Source organism: Artibeus jamaicensis, unplaced genomic scaffold (assembly GCF_021234435.1).
Source record: "Artibeus jamaicensis isolate MK-2021 breed Jamaican fruit bat unplaced genomic scaffold, CSHL_Jam_final contig_387, whole genome shotgun sequence".
NCBI classification, from domain to species: domain Eukaryota; kingdom Metazoa; phylum Chordata; class Mammalia; order Chiroptera; family Phyllostomidae; genus Artibeus; species Artibeus jamaicensis.
In genome coordinates this window covers 23,317,317-23,340,290 of record NW_026521812.1, presented here as the reverse complement: position 1 = coordinate 23,340,290, position 22,974 = coordinate 23,317,317, and the positions used below count along the sequence as shown (strand labels likewise).

General features: G+C 38.1%; 1 protein-coding gene and 1 pseudogene across 1 annotated transcript in view; one reads left to right on the top strand and one right to left on the bottom strand.

Annotated features, from left to right (window-relative positions):
- The window catches only part of OSTM1 (osteoclastogenesis associated transmembrane protein 1), a 30,982-nt gene extending 11,513 nt beyond the window's left edge, over positions 1-19,469 (bottom strand). The window contains exons 1-3 of the mRNA XM_037159012.2: positions 18,977-19,469; positions 12,635-12,749; positions 1,126-1,223 (exon numbers count right to left, since the gene is read on the bottom strand). Coding sequence (XP_037014907.1) covers positions 1,126-1,223; positions 12,635-12,749; positions 18,977-19,378 — 615 coding nt within the window. The 5' untranslated portion in view covers positions 19,379-19,469. The remainder of the gene's footprint in view (positions 1-1,125; positions 1,224-12,634; positions 12,750-18,976) is intronic.
- A 151-nt stretch (positions 19,470-19,620) lies between these two features.
- On the top strand, positions 19,621-22,561 carry LOC119059415 (MICOS complex subunit MIC26-like; annotated as a pseudogene).
- The last annotated feature ends 413 nt before the right edge of the window (positions 22,562-22,974 follow it).

Below are 22,974 nucleotides of genomic sequence, written 5' to 3'. Positions count from 1 at the left end.
GTGGGTTCCTGGTTGGGGGCACAAAAGAGACCACTGATGGATGTTTCTCTCACACTTCGATGTTTCTCCCCCTCTTTTCCTTCCTTGCCCTCTATCTAAAAATAAATAAATAAATAATGGAAAGCCCTGACTAGTGTAGGTCAAGGTATCAGGTTTCAGCCTGTGAACCAAAGGGTTGCTAGTTCGCTTCCCAGTCAAGGGCACATGCCTGGGTTCCAGGCAAGGTCCTCATTTGGGGGCATGAGAGAGGCAATCACACACTGATGTTTCTCCCCCTTTCTTTCTCCCTCCCTTCCCCTTCCTCTAAAGAAATGAATAAATAAAATCTGTAATTAAAAAAAAGAATTTCCCAACCTTGTTAATACATGGGCCATCTATTAACATCTTGCAGAACATGGTTTAAGAAATGCTCATCTAATAGTTTTTATTATTGTCAGAGAAATACCTAATTCTGCATAATAAAGAAAAAATTATGCATATCTATATCCTAAGCATGTTTACATCTATTTGTGGAAATTACTTTATTTGTTAAGTTTCAAAACTATGATTTTATCAGAGTTCCAATCTCACCCTCACCACCACCAGGAAAATTCCAGTTCCAACACTGACATATCAGAGGTGGAGACACCAAAAACTATCAAGGTATGTTTGTTGAAGGCTACCTTTCACATTATAATTCAACACTCAAAGTTACCTAATAAACACATAAGCAAATACTAACACAAAGAATAAGCTTCCTATAAACAGAATCATAGTGCATTGCAAATACCTTATTGCATAAACAAAGTCAAGGTAAATTACTGTTGGACAGAACAACATTGTTTTAAACAATCACATGCCTCAGTTAATGTGTTCATGCTCATTATCTCATCAGAGCCTCACTATGAAATACCTGGAGGCAGGCCAGGTAAATCTTACTATCCCCACCCTACAAAAAGGAAGACTGAGATTTTCATGATTTGCCTAAGGGCTAGTAATGGAAGAACTTAAGACATCTAGGTCCGCTAACTTCTCTACATTGTGTGTATAGATAAATATCAATAATTAATGTCATAAGCATTGGAATTATCTATCATTCATTTGTATAAGGCAGCATTTAAATTTCAAGTATCATATACAAAATACCTGCAGGTTATGCTCAAAGCAGGTCAAGGTGCTATTAAATTGATTGAGGAAGTTTAATGTGCTATTTGATAATTCTTCACTTTCATTCGTTAAACAATCTGTCAAAAAAGACCAAAATATATATATTAATATATCTCAAGCAACAATTATATATTGTCAATTCTCTCTCAAGCTATCATCTTCTGTTTCATTCTCGAGTAATTCTTTATTCAAACAAGCTTGATGTGTTCTACATATGAGAATTTTCTACATACATGAAATTTGCCCGTTTTAGTTTTGAAAGGTTATTTTTTCTATCATAAGCATTTTAATGAAAATCTTAAAATAATCACATATTCTCCTCTCTTTAAGAAATACACCAAATAAAATTTAAACTGATTTTTAACAGCCAACATCTTAACTGTGAATATCAGTTATCATATGCTGCCTTAGTAGGGGGACTCTTAGTGCTGTTTAGGCATAAGGCTGTTTATCCTATATTACTTTTACCTGAAGTCATATGCTTTATCATCCTTTTCTGTGTTAAATTTAGTACTTCCGTGTCCCATCTTCTCTAGTGGGTCATTTGTTGCATCTAACAGGGTATCATTTTTTCATATGCTCTTTCTAATCTAGTGCAAGTTTGGAGATCAGAAAAACAAGCTGGTGGGAATTTTGCCTTAAATACCGATACAGAGGCTTCAAGTAAAGTCTGGGGGGAAAAACATTAGTTTACATGTTTTTAAAAATCTTACATAAATGACATTCTACCCTAAGTGGTGTGGCTCAGTGGGTTGAGCATCCACCTCAGAATGAAAAGGTTGCCAGTTTGATTCCCAGTGAGGGCACATGCCTGGGTGGCGGGCCAGGTCCTCGGCTGGGGGTGTGCCAGAGGCAACTGACGGATGTATCTCTCCCACGTCAATGTTTCTCTGCCTCTCTATCCCTACCTTCCCATCTCTCTAAAATAAAATCTTTGTAAATAAAATCTTTTTATTCTATAAATAAAATATTTTTTTAGGGCTATCCTTATGTCCACAATCTACTTCTGATACCAGTTTCAAAATTCTGTACAGGAGAATTTTTTGCTACTTCTTACCAGTCCAGTCATTCTCCACAAGAACTAGTCTCCATGTGGTCTGTAATGTGAATTGGAAGACTTGAGCTCTTAACACTTCGAGTCTCCATCGATTTCCAAAAATTCACTGCCTAGCAAGACTAACATCATTCAAAGCACAGGGAGTGTAAATGTAAAAGAGACGGGCTAATACACGATTCTAGCCTGTTTCTAACAACTGCCAACCCGCAGCTGGTAAGTAGTAAGAAAATGTGGTTTGGGCAGTGTATTAATTTTAATATTCTTTAAAACAATATTTTACCTTTTTGTATTTTATATTTTAATAATATATTTTTTCAAATTCTAATAGGCACTTACTGATTTTAAAAGATTTTAACTATATAATTATATGAAAGACAATATTCATTTTTCTATTAAAATACATATCCTACAAACTGGATCACATGTTAAGTCTCAGTTAAAAACAAATTTTTAAATTTTATTTTTCAATTACAGTTTACATACAATATTATTTTGTATTAGTTTCAGGTGTATAGCATAGATAATATATTTTGCTAAGTGTTCCCCCTCCCACGGATATTTCCAATACCCTCAATGGCACCATACTTAGTACTACAATACTACTGACTATGCCTTACTTTCACCCCCCTGATTATCAGTAACTATCAATTTGTATTTATTAATCCCTTCACGTTTTCCACGCAGTCCCTGAACCAACCCCCCACTCTGGCAACCATCAGTCTATTCTCTGCATCCATGAATCTTCGAACTTGCTTGCTTGTTCCTTTTGTTCTTTAGATTCCACATATAAGTAAAATCAAACTAAAAAGGTTTTGCACAGCAAAGAAAACCATCAACAAAATAAAAAGACAACCTACTAAATGGAAGAAGATACTCACCAAGGATACATCTGATAAGGGATTAATATTAAAAATGTATAAGCATTCATACATCTCAACACCAATCTCCCCCAAAAACAACAAAAACAAAAAATCCAATTAAAAAACAGGCAGAGGACCTGAGTAGACAATTCTCCAAAGAGGACATAATAGATGGCCAGTAGACATATGAAAAGATGCTCAACGTCATTAATCATCAGAGAACTGCAAATTAAAACCACAATGAGATACCATCTCACACTTGTCAGAATGGCCATCATTAAGAAATCTAATCAACAAGTCAAAAAATTTTAAATGGAAGACTTTTTTATGAAAATCTTAAATAATCACATATTCTCCTCTCTTCAAAAAATATACCAAATAAAATTTAAACTGATTTTTGACAGCCTTTTTACCCAGCGATCCCATGTCTGGGAATATAACTGAAGGAACCCAAAATACAAATTTGAAAGAATTATTCTATGCTCACTGCAGCATTTTTTACAATAGCCAACATATGGAAGCTACTCAAGTGCCCATCAACAGACAAGTAAATAAAACAGTTGTGGTACACATATACAATGGAATATTACTTGGCCCTAATAAAGAAAAAAATTTACCATTTGCAACAGTATGGACGGACCTAGAAAATATTATGCTAAGTGAAATAAGCCAGTCAGAGAAAAACAAAAACAAATTTTTTAAACACATCAGTAGTTTTTGTTCTTCCTTTGCAATTTTTCCTCTTCTCATTTTATCATGTAAGTGCCATACTTAATAGACTCCATATTGTTTAGTACTAAAGATCGTTACTGCTGGTATCATTTAGCAGCTATGTATTTGCAAATTTAATAACTAGGTCATCGTAAAAAGGCAACTAAGACAAATGGGTTAGTGGCTTGTGTTTAACAATATCACACAAGTTCTCAGAAAACTTTTGTTTAAATTAAAAAAAACTCCAGAAAAAAATTATCTTAATTTTATATTGTTATTTTTGTGTGTAAATAATATAGACAAGAAATAATCATTGTCCCTCTACCCTTCTAAGTTCTCAGCTGGAGCATCTGAAACTAAACACAGATTAACAAGAGAAAAACAAGTAGAAGTTTATCAACTTCTATATCTCATATCTACATGGAAGTTACACAGGTAAAATGAGTAACTCAAAGAGGTAGCTTAGAATTCAAGCTTAAATCTTCAGCTTAAAACAAAGAAAGAAGGGGGTGGGGAGGTCAGTTATGGGGAAATGACAAGGAAAAACATGGTGAACAAGTGTAAAGTTACACAGATTTGCATCCCTGTCTTCTCCATTTATAAGATTCTCTTGTGATTTAAAGCCATTGTTCTCTTGCTGGTATAGATAGACACTCTTACACATGAAGATTTCCTTCATAAATATAAATTTCCCTTAAAATATTACTTCTGTTTTCAGGGCTTCTCCTGTGCCTGCTATTCCTCAAAATGATCCTTAAGCAAAAGGGTCATATTTTGGGGTGGCATATTCTGGTCTCTTATATGTTTGTGTAGTATATTCTGTTTCCTAAAATACAAAATGACAACATCCTAGGAAAACTTCTTTTCCTTTTTATTCAATTTATTGGGATGGTACTAGTTAACAAAACTATACAGGTTTCAGATATATAATTCCACAACACATTATCTGTACATTATATTTTATGTTCACCATCCCAACTCAAGTCTCCTTCCATCACCATTTATCCTCTGTATATCATCCTTCACCGCCCACTATACCCTCTTCTCCTGGCAATTCCCACAATGTTGTCCAGGTCCACTTTATTTTCTACCTTTTAATTCGCCTCCTTGCTGTACCTCCCTCCCACCAGCATTCCCCCACCCTTCATTCATGTCCATGGGTTATATATATAAAATCTTTGGCTTCTACATTTCGTATACTATTCTTAACCTCCCCATCTATTTTGTACCTACCATTTATGCTTCTTATTCTCTGTACATTTCCCCCATTCTCCCTACTTTGCTCACCTGCTGATAACTCTCCATGTGATCTCCATTTCTCTGATTCTGTTGCTGTTCCATTATTTGCTTAGTTTGTTTTTTAGATTCAGTTGTTGACAGTTGTATGTTGTCATTTTACTGCTCATATTTTTTATTATCTTCTTTTTCTTAGATAAGTCTCTTTAACATTTCATATAATAAGGGCTTGGTGATGATGAACTCCTTTAACTTCAACTTACCTGGGAAGCACCTTATCTGCCCTTTCATTCATTCTACATGAAAGCTTTGCTGGATAGAGTAATCTTGGATGTAGGCCCTTGTCTTTCATGCCTTTGAATACTCCTTTCCAGCCCCTTCTTGCCTGCAAGGTTTCTTTTGAGAAATCATCTGATAATCTATGGGAACTTCTTCATAGGTAACTGTCTCCTTTTCTCTTGCTGCTTTTAAGATTCCTTATCTTTAATCTTTGATAATCTAATTATGATGTGCCTTGCTGTATGCTTCCTTGGGTCCAACTTCTTTGAAACTCTCTGAGATTCTTGGACTTCCTAAGTCTATTTCACTTGCCAGACTGGGGAAGTTCTCCTTCATTATTTTTCCAAATAAGTTTTCAATTTTTTGCTCTTCCTCTCTCCTTCCAGCACCCCTATGATTTGGATGTTGGGATGTTTAAAGTTGTCCTGGAGGTTCCTCAGCCTCTCCTCATTTTTTTGATTCCTGTTTCTTCATTTGGTTCTGGTTGAATGTTTCTTTCTTCCTTCTGCTCCAAATCATTGATTTGAGTCCCAGTTTCCTTTCCATCACTGTTAGTTCTCTGTATATTTTTCTTTATTTCACTTTGCATAGCTTTCACTTTTTCCTCCATTGTGCAACCATACTTAACCATTTCTGTGAGCATCCTGATTACCAGTGTATCAAACTCTGCATCTGATAGGCTGGCTATCTCTTCATCCCTTAGTTCTATTTTTTGAGTTTTGATCTGTTTTTTTTGGGGGGGGGGCATATTTCTTTGTCTGGGGGTACCTGTTTTTGGAGTCTTAGGTATTCACCAGGGTGGGGCAACTCATGTTGCTGTGCTGTGGCATTGTATCTGGGGGAAGGGTCAGAGAAGAAATAGTGTTGCTTGCTAGGCTCACATCCCACTTTCAGTCACTTCCCCCATTATCCACAAGCAAACCGGGCCCTTCTGGTGCTGATTCCTGGGTGGGTGTGTTTGTGAGCATTCTAGGACCCTGTGGGTCTCTCCAACAAACTCTCCTCTGGGACTGTGAGTTTCTCCCACCACTGCCACCCCCACAGATTTTTATAGTCAGAGGTTTTGAGGATTTCTTCTCCCATGCTGGAACCCTGGGTTGCAGTGTCTCTCTCCCCATTTGTTCCTCTTGGTGTACCCACATGCAAATGTGGGAGCACTGGTCTGCCAGCTGCCACCTAACTCGACCAGTCTTCCAGCCCCCATTTTGCCAGGGGTCTCTGCTCCTCCTACCAGTCTGAATGAATGTTTCTTCTTTAACACATTGGTTGTCTGACTTCCATACAGTTCAATTTTCTGGCAGTTCTGGTTATTTTTGGTTTTTAAATGTTGTCCTTCCTTTGGTTGTGCAAGGAGGCAAAGTGTATCTACCTACACCTCCATCTTGGCCAGAAGTCTTATATTAGACCCATGTCCTGAGTTTTCCTTTTCTTGTTTTCTCAATCTGTCCAACATCCCAACTCACCTCCCAACCCCCCTGCTTCTGGATAACTGTCAGCCTGCTGTCTGTCTATAGGACTGTTTGTTTTGATCGATGGTTCACTTTGTTCATTAGACTCCACATACGAGTGAAATCATATGGTACTTGCCTTTCTCTGACTGGCATATTTCACTTAGCATAATGCTCTCCAGATCCATCTATGCTGTAACAAAGGTTAAGAATTCCCTCTTTTTTATGGCCAAGTAAGTACTACTTTGTGTGAATGTACATTGCTTTTATTTCTTAGAGAAGGAGAGGCAGAGAGGGATAAAAAGAGATAGAGACATATATAAAGAGAGACACACACATACAGACAGACAGACATCAATGTGAGAAACACTGATCAGTTGCCTCCCATACATGCCCTAACCAGAATCCAAACCCACAATGTTTGGGTGAACTGGATGATGCTAAAACCAACTGATGCACCTGGCCAGTGCACCACTGCTTTTTTATTGATGTGAAAGAGAAACATTAATTGGTTGCCTCCTATACACACCCCAAATGGGGAGCAAACCTGCAACATTTTGGTGCATAGACTAACACTCCAACCTTTCAACTACCTGGCCAGGGCCTTTGACCATTTTTAAATTGGATTGTTTGTTGTTTTGGTGTTGAGTTTTTTAAGTTCTTTATAAATTTTGGATGTTAACCTCTTATCAAATTTATCACTGGCAAATATGTTCGTCAATTCAGTGGGTTGTCTTTTCATTTTGTTGATAGTTTCCTTTGCTGTGTAAAACCTTTTTAGTTTGATGTAATCCCATATGTTTTTTTCTTTTGTGTCTCTTCCCTAGGGTCATATATCAGAAAAAATTGTTCTTATGAGATATGTCCAAGATTTTACTGCCAATGTTTTCTTCTAGTATTTTTATGGTTTTGAGCCCAACATTTAGATCTTTAGTCCATTTTGAGTTTACTCTTGTGTGTGGTGTAAGAAGATGTCTGGTTTCATTTTTTTGCATCTATCTGTCTAATTTTCCCAATACCATTTATTGAATTGATTATCTTTACCCCATTGTATGTTTTCCCTTCTTTGTCAAACCCAACCCTTTATGGTCAAAGAATCTGACCATAAAGGGTTGGGTTTTATATCTGGGCTCTCTATTTTGTTCCACTGATCTTTATGTCTGTTTTTATGCCAGCATCATGCTGTTTTGATTACTATGGCCTTGTAATGTACTGTGATATCAGGTGGCATGATTCCTTCAACTTTGTTCTTTTTTCTCAAGATTGCTGTGACTATTTGGGGGGTCTTTTGTGGTTGCATATAAATTTTTGGAATATTTTTCTAGTTCTGTGAAATATGCTAGAGAGAAATAGGTATCTTGAGAGGAATTATGTTGAATCTGTTGCTTTGAGTACTATGGACATTTTGATGATGGTAATTCTTCCTATCCAGGAACATAGTATAGAGGCTTCCACTTATTTATATCTTCTTCAATTTCATATTTTCAGTATCATATTTTTCCAAGTACAGGAGTTTCACATCTTTGGTTAAATTTATTCCTAGGTATTTTATTATTTTTGAAGCAATTATAGATGAGATTGTTTGCTTTGTTTCCCTTTCTGAGAGTTCATAATTGGTGTATAAAAATGCAAGTGATCTCTGGGTATTTATTTTGTATCCTGCTACTTTATTGAATTCATATATCAGTTCTAATAGTTTTTTGGTGGAATTTTTAGGGTTCTCTATATACAGTATCATGTTACCTAAAAATAATGAGTCTCACTTCTTCCTTTCCAATTTGGATGCCTTTTATTTCTTCTTCTTGTCTGATAGCTGTGACTAGGACTTCTAGTATTAGTTAAACAAGAGGAGTAAAAGAGGACATCCCATCTTCTTCCTAATCTTAAGGGAAATGCTTATGGTTTTTGCCCATTGAGTATGATGTTGGCTGTGGGTCTGTCATATATGGCCTTTATTGTGTTAAGGTATGTTCCCTCTATTACTATTGCTAAGAATTTTATCATAAATAGGTGCCAGATTTTATCAAATGCTTTTTCTGAATCTATTGATATAATTATGGTTTTTATCTTTCATTTTGTCTTATGTAATGTATCACACATTTATTGATTTGCATTTATTATACCAACCTTTCATTCCAAAAATAATTCCCACTTGATCATATGTATTGCTGGATCCAGTTTGCTAATATTTTGTTGAGGATTTTAGTATGTATGTCTATCAGGGATACTGGCCTACCATTTTCTTTTTTTTTTTTATAGTATCTTTAGCTGGTTTTGGAATTAAAATATTGCCAGCCTCATAAAATGTTTTTGAGTCCTCCCACCTCTTGGGTTTATGGAATAGTTTGAAAAGGATAGGTGTTAGTTCATTAAATATTTGGTAAAATTCGCCTGTGAAGCCATCTAGTCCAGGACTTTTGTTTGTTAGGAGATTTTTATTACTGCTTCAATTTCACTAGTTGTATTAAGATTCCCTGATTCAGTTTGGGAAGACTGCATTTCCAGGGATTTATCCATTTCTCCCAAATTGTCCAACTTTTGGCATATAGCTGCTCATAATATTTTCTTATAATCCTTTGTATTCCTTTGGTGTCAGTTACTACTTCTCTTCCATTTCTGATTTTATTTATTTGGGTCCTTTTTTTTTTTTCTTGATGAATTTGTAAAGGTTTGTCAATCCTGTTTACCTTTTCAAAGAATCAGCTCTTGATTTTACTAATCTTGTATTTTTTTCTAGTTTCTACTTTGTTTATTTCTGCTCTGATTTTTTATTATTTCCTTCGTTCTACTTTGGGCTTTGTTTGTAGTCCTTTTTCAAGTTCCTTGAAGTATAAGTTAGATTGGTTGAGACTTTTTTGTTTCTTGAGATAGGCCTGTAATGCTATCAACTTCCCTCTAGGACTGCTTTTGCTCTGTCCCATAGATTTTGGGCTGTTGTGTTCTCATTTCCATTTGTTTCAAGGTATCTTTTGATTTGTTCCTTGATCTCATTGTTTATTCATAATAAACATATTATTTAGCCTCCAGGTTTTTGTGTTTTTCAGTTTTTTTCTTATGATTGATTTCTAGTTTCATACCATTATTGTTGGAGAAGATGCTTAATATGATTTCAATGTTATTAAATTTATTGAGACTTGTTTTATGTCTTAATATATAGTCTATTCTGGAAAATTTTCCATATGTGCTTGAAAACAATATATGCCTTGGAGTGAAATGCATCTGATATAATGTGTCATATAAGGCCACCACTTCCTTGATTTTTCTCTCTGGAAGATTCATCCACTGATGTCAATGGGGTGTTAAAATCCCCTACTAGCATTGTATTGCTGTCAATCTCTCTCTTTATGTCCAGCAAGATTTGCTTTACATATTTAGGTGCTCCTTTGTTGAGTGAATATATGTTTAAAAGGGTTATATCCTCTTGTTGGATTGCTCCCTTTATCTCATTGTGTCCTTCTTTGTCTCTTACTATAGCCTTTGCTTTAAAGTCTATTTTGTCAGATATAAGTACTGCTACATCAGCTGTTTTTCCTTTCCATTTGCATGAAATATCTTTTTCCATACCTTTACTTTTGTGTGTATCTTTCATTCTGAGGTGGGACTCTTGCAGACAGCACATTAATGGGTCTGTATTTCTTTTCCATTCAGCTACCTTATGTCTTTTGATTGGAGCATTTAAGCCTTTTATATTTAAAATGATTACTGATAGGTACATACTGCCATTTTATTCTCTTAACTATGTTCCCCCCTCCCTTCCTCTTCTTCTTCTTCAAGAAGGTCCTTTAACATTTTTCATAATGCTGCTTTGGTGGTAATAAACTCCTTTTGCTTTTTTTTGTCTGGGAAGATCTTTGTTTTTCCGTCAATTTTAAATGTTAGCTTTGCTGCATAAAGTGTTCTTAATAGTAGGTCCTTGCTTTTTCATCACTTTGAATATTCCATGCCAATTTTTGTCGGCCTGAAATGTTTCTGTTAAGAAATCAGCTGACAAGTCTTATGGGAGCTCTCTGATAGATAACTGTCTTTGTCTTACAGCTTTTAAGACTCTGTCCTTTTCATTAGCCTTTGCCACTTTATTTATGATATGTCTTGGTATAGGTCTTCAGGCTCATCTTGTTTAAAATTCTCTGACCTTCTTGGCCTTGTGCCTATTTCCTTCACAAGTTTAGGGAACTTTTCGGTCGTTGTTTCTTCAAATAGGTTCTCAATTCCTTGCTCTCATGTTGTCCCAAAAGTCCCTTAAACTATCCTCATTTTTTAAATGTCTCTTTTTTTTTTTTTTTTTGCTGCTCTGATTGTGTATTTTCTTCTACCTTGTCTTCCAAATTGCTGATTCAATCCTTTGCTTCATACAACCTACTGTTTATTCCTTCCAGTGTAGTCTTCATTTCAGATATTGTAGTTTTCACTTCTGACTGGTTCTTTTTTATGGTATCTATATCCTTTTTCATATTACTGTAGTTCTCACTAAGTTTCTTGAGCAACCTTATAACCACTTTTGAACTCTGTATCTGATAAACTGCTTACTTCTGTTTCATTTAGCTCTTTTTCTGGAGATTTCTCCTGGTCTTTCATTTAAGGATGTTTCTTTGTCTTACCTATGTGGCTGTCTCTTGGTGTTTGTTTCTATGTATTAGGTAGACCTGCTATGACTCCCAGTCTTACGTAGTAGGTGACCTGAAAGACCCAGTGCTACAGTCTCCTTGATCACCAGAGCTGGGAATCACCAGAGCTCCAGAAATGTCCTTTGTATGAGTTATGTGAGCCTTCCTATTATAATTGAGTCTTGATTGCTATTTTCCCATTTGCGCATGGGGTTAATCCTCAAGCTGGCTGACTGTTAGAATCAACCTCAGTGTATCAGCTGCTGTCAAACACTAAGCTAAATTGGAAGTGCTGACCACACTAAGCTAAATTCACCTCAGCAGGGTCTGATGCCTGATGCAATCTCCCTTTGGAGATGCTGCTTATGAAACTTCTTGGACCCTGCTCTGATGGTGTCTGAAGATGGCCACTGGGTATGTTGCTCCTGGGGCCTCTTGGGAGGGACTCTGGTGCTGGACAATGTCAAATGTTGTCTATGACTGGCCCCGGACAACCTGTTTCGAGGTACAAAATGATCCACAGTTTGTGGCTGCACAGTTTGCTGGGCCAGGTGTGCATTAGAAGTTCCAAGCTGTGCAACAAAGATGTTTTACCAGTACCAAGCCCAGGGGAAGGTCAGCAAAAGTCCCAAGGTCCCCCAAGACCTGCCTCCACCTGCTGGCTGCCTGTTAGACTCAGTTGCTAAAAGCACCTCTGGTAATACTCAAGTTGCATAGATAGGTTCTCAGTGAGTCACCAGGCAGAGGTGAGTGGCATGAACCAGACTGATACAGGTTCAAACTCAGTGCCAGTGCTGGGTCTGAGGCCACTCAGTGAACATCCCAGAGTATACCAAGTCTAGCTGCCACCCACTGGGTTTTTGCACACTTTTGTGATGGAGTGGGGTCTCGGAGAGTCATTACAGTGAGGCCAACAGAGTTTATCAGGCCCAAAAAGACCAAGATTTGGCCACGTGAAGGGAGGGCTCCACTCTGGTCTGCTGTGGGAAGCAAAAAAAAAAAATGGCCCCTGTTCTATAGCTAGTATATTAGGGTTGATAAGTGTCAGAGTTTAGAATCAAACCCAGATCTGTGTGACTGCCAAGCACATGCTATTAACTACTACACTTTTCTGCCTTTCCGTATCTGCCCAAGTAGTTCCCACTAATAAACCATGATGCTAATCACAGTTCATTTAAATACAGTACTAAAAAGTATTCTATAGATTCAAAGATTTCAAGGTTCATTAAAATAAAATCTGACATTTATATTATTGCACCATAACTGAAACATGAAAATGAAAAAATTACTTACTTGCACAATTTGCCTTCTGCCATGTGGAATTAAAAAACTCAGACAGAATCAGAACTATTTGTATTCTATCTGACATTAGGAGACTTCTGGCACAACTATGACTCTCAGAAGTATTCTGTAACCAAAAAAAAAAAAGAAAGAAAGAAAAGAAAAATACAGCCTAAGTATTTTTAAGAGTTCTAAACAACAACTTAAGACCAAAAAAAAACATTTTGAGATAGTTAAAATATTTTACTCTAAGCATTTTAACATTGTTTGATATACTCAAATAATGATTTCATTAATAATAACAATTGTAATAAAACAATAGCAGCTAACATTTATTGATACCAGGTTTATCTGCAAAGGAAGAAAATCTTTGCTTTTTAAATAAGTGTCTGCTTCTATAGCACAATCTCAACAACTTATGCCCAAATTTTGTATGTCATATTTCTTACTTTTTGTGCATATGAAAAAATTATGGGAAGCTATTCACAAAATGTAGCAGTGGTTATATATGAATAAGGTAATATGCTGATTTTTATTTTATTTTGCATCTTTCACACTAAGTTTTTCTACTTAGTGATGATGATCACTACTTAGTAAATAATGATCATATATTATTTACATGATTTTTTAAAAATCTGGTGAATAAATGATCACAAAACATTAGTTTCATCTTCCAGGTAATTTATGGTACACATCCACTTTGTACCCAGATAAAAGAATATGCTTTCCACAGATCATTTTAATAATGAAACTGAAACTATGCAAATAATAAGTGCAAGTTTCTAAATTATTTGGTCTTTAAATATTTCCCTTCCCTTTTGCCCCAAGCAAGGAACTAAGTCCTGATGACCCTTCATTCTTTCAAAGTTAATTAACTCCTACTACTCACCAGGCACCAAAAGTATCCTGGTGTTTTGAGGATACAAAAAAGTAAAAGGGAGCGCCATCAACTCTGGGGCTTCAAGAACCTCCCCAGACACATAAACATAAGGAATAGTGTAATGAGTAATAAAAGAGAAAGACTAATGACTGTAGAAAATAACTGACCAGCTATGAGAGGGTGAAAGAAGAGGGAAGGCAGGCTTAACAGCAGAATTCTTGCTTTGAAATATCTCTGATGTTCATTTTAGAATGGTTACCCTCTCTACAGCTTAGTTTTGTCATCTCATTAAAAGATGCATCCAAATGAATATCTGCTTTTAAAACAGTGAATCAAACAAAGCATTTTGAAAGCCCCTTTCCTGAAATTGCTTTCAGGGCAATATCAGCCATAGCAGAAAATTTTCATCATCACTTCTTAAATATTGGAGCATAGCCTAAGGATATGGTCTCATTCACTAGCTGGCCATCCTGGGAAGCTAAGGTGATGTCTCTGAGGTTCAGTTTCATAGTCACAAGTCCTGAATAACAAAACCACCTAGCAGAATGTCTGGCACCTAGTAGGTAACTGATATATGGTATTTCACCTATCTACCTTGCTGCCAACCTGAAGTGCTCTAAGTGGATATTATAGGCTATGTGTAATCAGTTACATGAGTTGAATCTTCCTAAGCAGATGACTAGCTATTTTAAAAAAATCAGTGCAGCTTAGTCTGTATGAGTGGTCAACGTGTGGAAAAGTTCAACTGAGGAAGACTTCAGTGTAGTTGGGAGAAATTAGGAAGAGTTCCTGGAGGAAGTGAGATTTGAACTAAGCCCTACACTGAGAAAGGGAAGGAATCATTACATGGTATTCAGGGAGTATTCAATAGGCTAATATAGCTAGAATGGAGTGTACCTCTGTGAAAGTAGAGGCATTAGAGGGACAATTTTAGGGTAAGGTTATTAAGAGTCTTGAGTGTCATAAGATTGAAACAGTGGGAAACTTTTTAATTTTTTTAATTCTCAACCAAGGACATGCTTATTGATTTTAAAGAAAGGAGAAGGGAGGGAGAGAAATACTGATGTGAGAGAGAAACATTGATTGGCTGCCTCTCATATGCACACCAACTGGAAACCGAACCGGCAACATAGGCCTGTGCCCTGACCAGGAACTGAACCTGTGACCTTTTGGTTTATAGGACCATGCTCCAATCAACTGAGTCACACTGGCCAGGGCAACAGTGGGAAACTTTTAAAGATTTTTGAGGAGAGTGCCATGAAAAGCAGTTTGGGGAACACAGGACTCTAGGTTATAATATGTAGGGTGAGGGGGCAGAGAGACTAATTAGACCATTTCCACAGTTAAAGTATGATGTAAAGATGGTGGCAACCGTGGAAATGGAAGGGAAGAGATGAATAATCCCAGTGATCTTGTAATTGTTGAGTACCTGATGGTTCTAAATGTTTCAAATGTGTGAGTCGTTTACTCCTTGTAACAACTCTCTGAAATAGGTAGTAGTATCCTTATGGATTCAAACCCAACCTCTTCCACTACAGTGCTTTGGATAAGTTACTTAATCACTCTGAGGCTCAGTTTGTTAAAGCATCATATCCACCTATGTATGCCTATATTCCTTATCTGGATAAGGCTCCTTATCAGGATGGAAACTTTGTATTATATCTTTGTGTTCCCAACGTGTAGGATATGACAAAAACACTGGTTCTTGGTTTATACTTAAATTCTTAATACTCAAATACTCATAACCACGTTGCAGAACCCTAACCACAATAAACCCAACCATCCACTTTCATCATGTCTGTATGGCAAAAAGCAAAAAACCAAGCAGACTATTTCCACAATAAATCCATTATTCCAAACTGTACTCCTCACTTTCCTGTCAGCTCATTCTCCCCTCTTTAAAAACCTCTATTCCGATCTTCCCTGCTTTCCCTGAAACTCCAACACCCCTCTCACCCTTTACTCTCAAGAGAATATCTGGCCTCCTAGGTGACAATGAAAAGAGAAGCTATCAAGCTGAAACTCTGAGCTGACTACCTCTACACCCAACCTCTCCCTCTACCCTCCTGTTATAATGTAGAAAGTCAAAGGCTCATCTCTGTGTGGATGTCCTAGATTCCCATCTATTCTGCCTTCTCAGGAGAACTGACCTTGTTTACTTTTTCCACTCTCCTGTATCTTCACCTTCTCTATAGGATCCTCTTCCCAGGGGCATTTAAACATGTTCAGGTCTCTCCAGCTTAAGAAAGGAAGTAGGGGAGAAGAGACAGAGAAAGGAGGGACAAAGCAACAGTAAGAAATTAAAGAAAATCGCTGAGTCCCATATTCCTCTGTAGTGACCTAGTGAATATCTTATCTCCTCTTCAAGGTCAAACTCTTCATCAGTTGTGTAAATTCACTCTTCCCACTTCCTCATCTTCCATTCTATTTAACCCACTTTAATCTTGCTTTCACCCAAGCACTCCATCAAAATTACTCTGGCTGTGGCACCCATAATGATAATGTTGACAGATGCACTTCCAGTCCTCACCAGGATTTGACACAAATAACCAACCCTTCCCTTTTCTTTTATTTGCAGGATACTACACTCTAATTTTTCTTCATCTTTCAGACTCTTCTTTTTCAGTCTTCTTTGAAACTTTATTCTCTACCCAAGTCTTCAACTCTTAGCACGCCTTACTCATTTATCAAGTATACTCATCATGCCATGGTTTCAAACACTACTTTCTAATCTGACCACTCCCAAACATATTATCTCAAATCCAGATCTCTAGACATATGTATCCTACCACATATGCATTATCTCCACTTTATGTATCTAAACACCTCAAAATCAGGTTCATGATATTCCCCCACCAAAAAGGTTCCTCATTCCACTTGGGTAAATGGCAACCCTACTCACTAAGCTTTTATTATTAAAACACAGGAAATCACTATTTCCTTTCCTTCACTCTCTACATTTGATTAACTACCAAGTCTTGTCAATTTTATCTCCTAAGTATCTTTAAAATCTACCCATTTCTTCCCATCAGTTTAAACTAAAAGAAGAAAGTATAACTAAAGAAGGGGGAATCCATCAGTTCTACCTTCAGGTTTATTACCTTAAGATAATAAAACTATAGGTGATCCTTGTCCCAGTAATTCAGAGAGGAAGTAACAAGAAAACAGAATTCTCATCGTATAATTCTATTATGATTAAATGAATTAACTTGCTGTACCAGCAAAATAGCCTGCTAATTTCTGCCTTTGACTCTTTTTCTCGTTACACTCCTCTCTTCTTTCAATCAAGCCATGGACATAGATTGACTCTAAAGAGGTGAGAAAGTATGTTTTGTTCAAAATTCAGCTTGTAGATTTTCTTTGATTAACCCCATCTTGCTCTCCTTTTTAATTCAGCTTAACCTTCACCCTTTTGCTCTAAATTGCTATTGTACAATTTATACATTAATATTGATTTATTTTATTTTATTTTTCTCAATATAGGTTTATTTTCCCAACTATACTAACAGTTTGAGGCCTAAACCTAATCTTCCTTTTTCCTTCTACATCCTTTTACCAGCCCAATATTTACAAATAGCATGTGCTTACTGATTAAACCAATCTAAATGAAAGACTAAGTCTATGTGAATCAAAGAAAATACATTACTCTGAAGAAAAAAACCACCCCAGCCTCAAACACAAAAAACACTGATTCCTGCAAGTTCACTTCTAAGAAACTCAGGAGGAATTTTCCATATATTCATTATTATACATCATGGTTCAATACCCAAATTCAAAAAATGCCTATTAAACCCATTAGGTATCTCAGAACTGTAGAAACCATACGTTTGAGCTAATATACCACATCCAACTCTAAGGAGAGGAAGGAAAAGAGACCTAAGTATAGAATGAGTTGGAGAAAAAAGGCATATTGGGAAAAGGGTTTTTCTGCCTCTTTGTATCTCTTTACCCCTTTCTTTCACACAAGGGTGAGGAGAGCCAGGTCCCACATCACTGGTAGAGTCTGAGAGGCACAAAGGAGAAGGAAGTTTCCGCCACTCCCACTGTAGGAAGGGGAATTCATGTGAAAATTTTTAAAGAGATCGGGTGATGTCCATAATCACCAAGAGTTTGCGATAATTTTTTAACTTCTTAATTCCACAGCATCTACACAAATGTGAAAAGCTTTTGCTGCCTCAAAACCTAAGCTTTGCATCATAATTACAGTCATTCTGGCCACAAACAACTCACCTGTGCTCAAAACAGAATATGATGCCATTTAATAATACCCTGGTATAGTTGACATGGACAAGTAGTGAGGGCTTTATTTTTAAATCATAGTGAGGTGTGTGTGTATCCCTTGCTATATCCAATAGAATTATGCCTAAAAAATATTGCACGTAAGCCTATGTTTACTTAAACTACATTGAAAAGTAGCTCTTTACAGAAAGACTGACCACAGGAATCACTTAATGCAAATAAATCCCTTCTTTATGTAAAAATAAAAAGGTTTATATTATGCAATATCAAGCTGACTAAAAGCAAAATTTAACTATTTACAAGTCTGTATTCTGTCCAATTATGATTTTTAAAATAATTCCAACCACACTTTCATGAGACTGCTTGTACTCTCAACACAAGAGAAACTTCCCCACTCCACAATCCCAAAGTTATTCATGTTTTCCCTTTACGAGGCAACTCTGGCCCACACCTCGTGACTCCCACCAGACTTGACACTATTCCTTTCCTATTCTAGACCTATAAGGATCCTAGGAGCAGGAACATATATTTTTTAAGTCCTTCATGGCACCTACCACATGACCAAAACAGCTCTAAGAGTGCCAAGAATAGGTGGGCGGGGGTGCGATGGGTCAATTTACCGTTTCCTAACATTTTAGCTCCCGTAAGAACCATTCCTATGTTCCAATTTTCTAAGAGTTCCTTTTATCTCCATCTTACAGATGAGAAAAAAAAGCACAGAGTATGCAACCTGCTGAGAGTATACTGCTAATAGGAAGAAATTAAGATAATTCAAGGTCAAACTTCTACAAAGTGATGGATCTGAACATTTCTGGATACAAAGCTCAAGGTCCTAACCACTAATACATACGGCTTCCCCACTCTACATGGAATTTCAGAAAAGGGTCCTTCCTGGGAACTCCATATGGAAGTACGACGAAGCTGTGGTGAAGTTTAGGGAGGGGGTTAAAGTGGGGAAGGAAAGAAAGGGTAGGGTTAGGGATGGAGAAGCCCCAAGAAAACTAGTCCTATCTATCTGTAAATAGTATGAACTAAGAGGATGTCCGACAGCGCCACCAAGGTAAAAATTCAAACCCCAAGGCCATCCACTTTTTGATGCCCAAACTCTACAGCCCTAGCCCAACCCCTTTTTCTTACAGATGGGGAAACAGCTCCACCGCAAGTTAACCACGACCACGTACTCCTCCTTTCCCAACCCTCCACGCCAGAGGTGCCGGCTATGCTCCTCTACCCACCTGCACGGCTCGGCTGATGTTGTCCATCTTACTGGCGACCTGTTGGAACAGAGGGTAGCAGGTCTGACAGAGGCGCACCGGCCGAGCGCCACGCACCAGACACCCGGTCAGCTCCGCGCTGCTGTTGGCAAAGTCCAGCAGCAGCTCCCGGCACTCAGGATCCAGATCCGGCAGGTCCGGGGGCAGAGACTGTGGTCCTAGCCTTCCTCCCTGCAGGAGGGTCAGAGACAAGTCCTCCACCATCAGCAACTGCCGCTCCGACAGGAGGTCATACAGGACCCTGTGGGGGGTGCTGTCCAACCCTAGCGTGCCCAGAGCCAGCCCCGACCACAGCAGGGACACCAGCAGTATCCACGGCAGTAGCAACCACCTCCGCCCCGCAACTGTCGCGTCGGAATCCATTGCAGAGTGCACACATCCGAGGGTGCTCAGCAGCACCGCCCCACCGCAAGCCGGCGCCGCCGACCACCGCTGCTTCCGGCTTCTTCGACGCGCAGGCCGCAAGTGGAGTCACGAGGTGCTTGCGTCATTGCCCCGCCCCCGGCGCGCAGCGCCGGGTCCTATAGGCTACCGAGAGCCCTCCTGGCTCGCGGGCCGGGGCGTGTCCGGGTGTGCGCACACTCGAGCTGCTTCGGGACCACAGCCCTCGTCAGGCGGTTGACAGCGGGGTGCGCGAGAGTTGGGTGCTGGGTGTTGTCTGACTGTGGGCCACCCAACCGAGCCTCCCCTGTCCTGTGGAAACAGGCGTCCACTCTTCGAACAATCAAATCTCCCGGGTATTGGCCCTCTATCACCCACCGCTGTGGGAATTGCCTGCGCTCTGTAAGTCACAACGCAGAAAGACGGACTTGGGGGAATTACAAGTGAATTCCCTAAGGCCGCTGGCAGGGCCTTTACCCTTTACAGATTTTTGGGGGGGCTTGGTGTTTCTTAACATAATTTTACCGTCATCCTGTTCAGAAAGAGTAAAAACGCCTGCTGTTGATTATTTTTGGTAGCATAGTCTAGTAGGACTTCCAAGCTTTAAAAAAGAAACAAACATGGACCTGCAAGAGCCGCCGCTGCCAGCAACATGTTCAAGTCACTTCAGAGATCCCTGGGACTGGCCAGCCTGAGTATGTTCACCAGAGTCTGTGCTTCATAGGAAAGGGACTCCACAAAACTTCTGTGAATGTTAATGAGCTTTTGTTCTACTTCGTTCCTAAATAAGTGGAAGACCCAAGGACTCAACCTGAAGAACGCATCTCACGTCTCTGACAGTATTGCGAGCCATTTAAAAGTTGGTGTCAGGAACCGTACTCCCAAACCGAGCTCAAGATGCAAAGTTTGCTTGGTGATGGTTATACAGCTGTGACTATAACCCAAACGTACCTCCTGGGTTTTTCCCCAAGACTTGGTGTTACTGTTTTTGCTGGAGTTGTTGGACTCCTTTGGCTACAGGTTCAAAACAAAGAAGCTGATGTATCTTGTTTTCGGGAGATTAGCTGCCTCTCCTTATTATCCACAACAAGCCATCACATTGGGCTAGGTCAATGGAAAGAAATTATGACTGAGGTTTACCAGGATATATAGTTGTAAAAGATTTGTGGAAGGAGAACTTTCAAAAGCCAGGATATGTGAAGAATTCACCTGAAAATAAGTGGAATACCCCACACTCTGTCCATTTTAACCAGTTATAGGTGAACATTGGATACTTGGTACAATAAACCAGTATTTCTACAGAAAATGACAGGGAAGTCAGTATTGAATGTAGTAAACTTGCTCTCTTCTTCAGAAAAAAAAACACGTTAAACTGCTTACATCAGTACTGTCTGATGACTTATTATAATGATAGAAGATTCTATATCTGCTTTCTCTAATAGAGTAGCCACAAGCCACATGTGGCTGATGAGCACTTGTAATGTGGCTACTGCTACCAAGAAACTGAATGTTTAATTTTATTTAGTTAGCTGTATGTAACCCCATCTGGGTGGTGATGCTGTGTTGGACAGAATTATCTGTGATAATTCTCCCAAGTATTGAAGTATAACCAGACCTGTTACTCTTATTGTTCCCTTGCATTTGCAACATTTTTCCTTGTTAATCTGTAAGAAATAATCAGAACATCCCTTCCATTGTTATCTTTAAAAAGTAATTACCTAAAACAAACAGTATAATGAATGAAAACCTTCTTTGATGTATGCTATTAGAAAGCCTATAAAAGCCTGTCAAGGCAAGGGTCAGGGTGCTCTCCCCTTGAGAGAGTAGCCCTGCCGTCCCTTTTCCTCCACAGAACTTGGTAGTCTGTGTGAATTTATCTTATCTCATCCAAAATGCCTCGGACACTTTGGGCCAGTGTCCGCACTAAGCTTGTGGTATAATTTATCTTTCTGAGGGGCCTTAGAGTTACTTTTTACCCAATCTGTTTGGATATTGTTTTGAGTTCCTAAATATCCTTGTGATGACTGTTTTGTTTCATTTTTGTTACCAAAAAAACTGAATTTGATGTTCAGATTGTCCCAGATTTTGCCCGTGAGAGCATGTTCAAGCTGGTTTCTGTATGTTCTTGTTATGTCCCCATCATTCTTCAATCACATCTTTACTTTCTAGCACAAGATGACTCTGGCTAAACTTGCACTTTACCCGCCCCAGTGGTGGAAGCAGGTATTTCTCAAGGATTCCTGGTTTTCTGTATGTTTTTTAATGAAGAATGATATTAAGGAGCCACCATCTAGGCACTATGTATGGACATTATAGGGGTGTCTCTGCTACTAAGCTTTCTCAGTGGACAGAGCCAAGGAAAACATACACAAAAAATACATGTGTATGTGTGTGCATATACATAGATATACACACATTTACATTTATTTTTATATCTATATGTATTTCCAGTCACTGTTATTGCTAGTTCTGATCTAACACTACTGAGTTCATTCTACTTTTCTCCCTTTTCATATTTGTAACTCCCTTCTCCAACAGTGGAAAAACCAGATTCCCCTTATTCTTAATATATTCACTTATTTGATCAATCCCTCTGAATGTAAGCAAACTCCTAGTCACTGCTGCCCCCTCCTCTCTATGGAAACCCTTCTTACCTCACTCACAATGCTCCCTGACTCATACCAATATCCTTCTCTTGTTTTGTTGATGCTACAACTTCTTTTTATGTCTTTCTTCTCCTTCTTCACCGTCTGTTTCCTCCAAGTAGCCTGATGCTGTAGACATAGTAGGCACTTGATATACAGTGCAAATAGTGCAAATAGAGTTTATATAGTGCAAATGTACATTTGCTTTAAGTGTTTTTTCCTTTGATACATCAGTGGAAACTTATACTTTCTTTTTTATTTAATGATTTTTATAGAGAGAGAAGAAGAAAGAGAAATATCAATTTGTTGTTCCACTTATTTATGCATTCATTGGTTGCTTCTTGTATGTGCCCTGACTGGAGGTTGAACCCACAATCTTGGCATATTGGGACAGTGCTCTAACCAACTGAGCTACCTGGGCAAGGCCAAAACTTATAGTTTCATTTTTATAATTCTTTAATGTGCAAAAATGCAATGAATTAATTTCTAATGCTTATAAACTTTGCATGCCTGATGAGAATGACCCAAATACATGGAATGTATAAATAATATTGTTCATTTATAACACTTTGCAGAGTCTCGTGTATTCACTCCTGTGTCCAATCTCATTTCCAAATCTCTCATTCCCAAATAGACCATTTTATAGCTTCTTTGTTAGGAGATATTTATAAAGCAATGACATTTAATCACATTTACCTGATAGACTATATGGTTGTAAACATATTTTTCATAGATGAATTAGAACTTCAAGTTTGTATCAATATATTTTCAAGGAAATACTTGCTCAATAAAGAAATGAGATACATAACAGGTGCAACCAGACCAAAAAAATATGGCTCAAATGTAAGAACAAATCAAAGCCCCAGAGCCAATACTTTTAGGTGACCAAGAGATAGCCAACCTAACAGATGCACAGTTCAAAACACTGGTGAT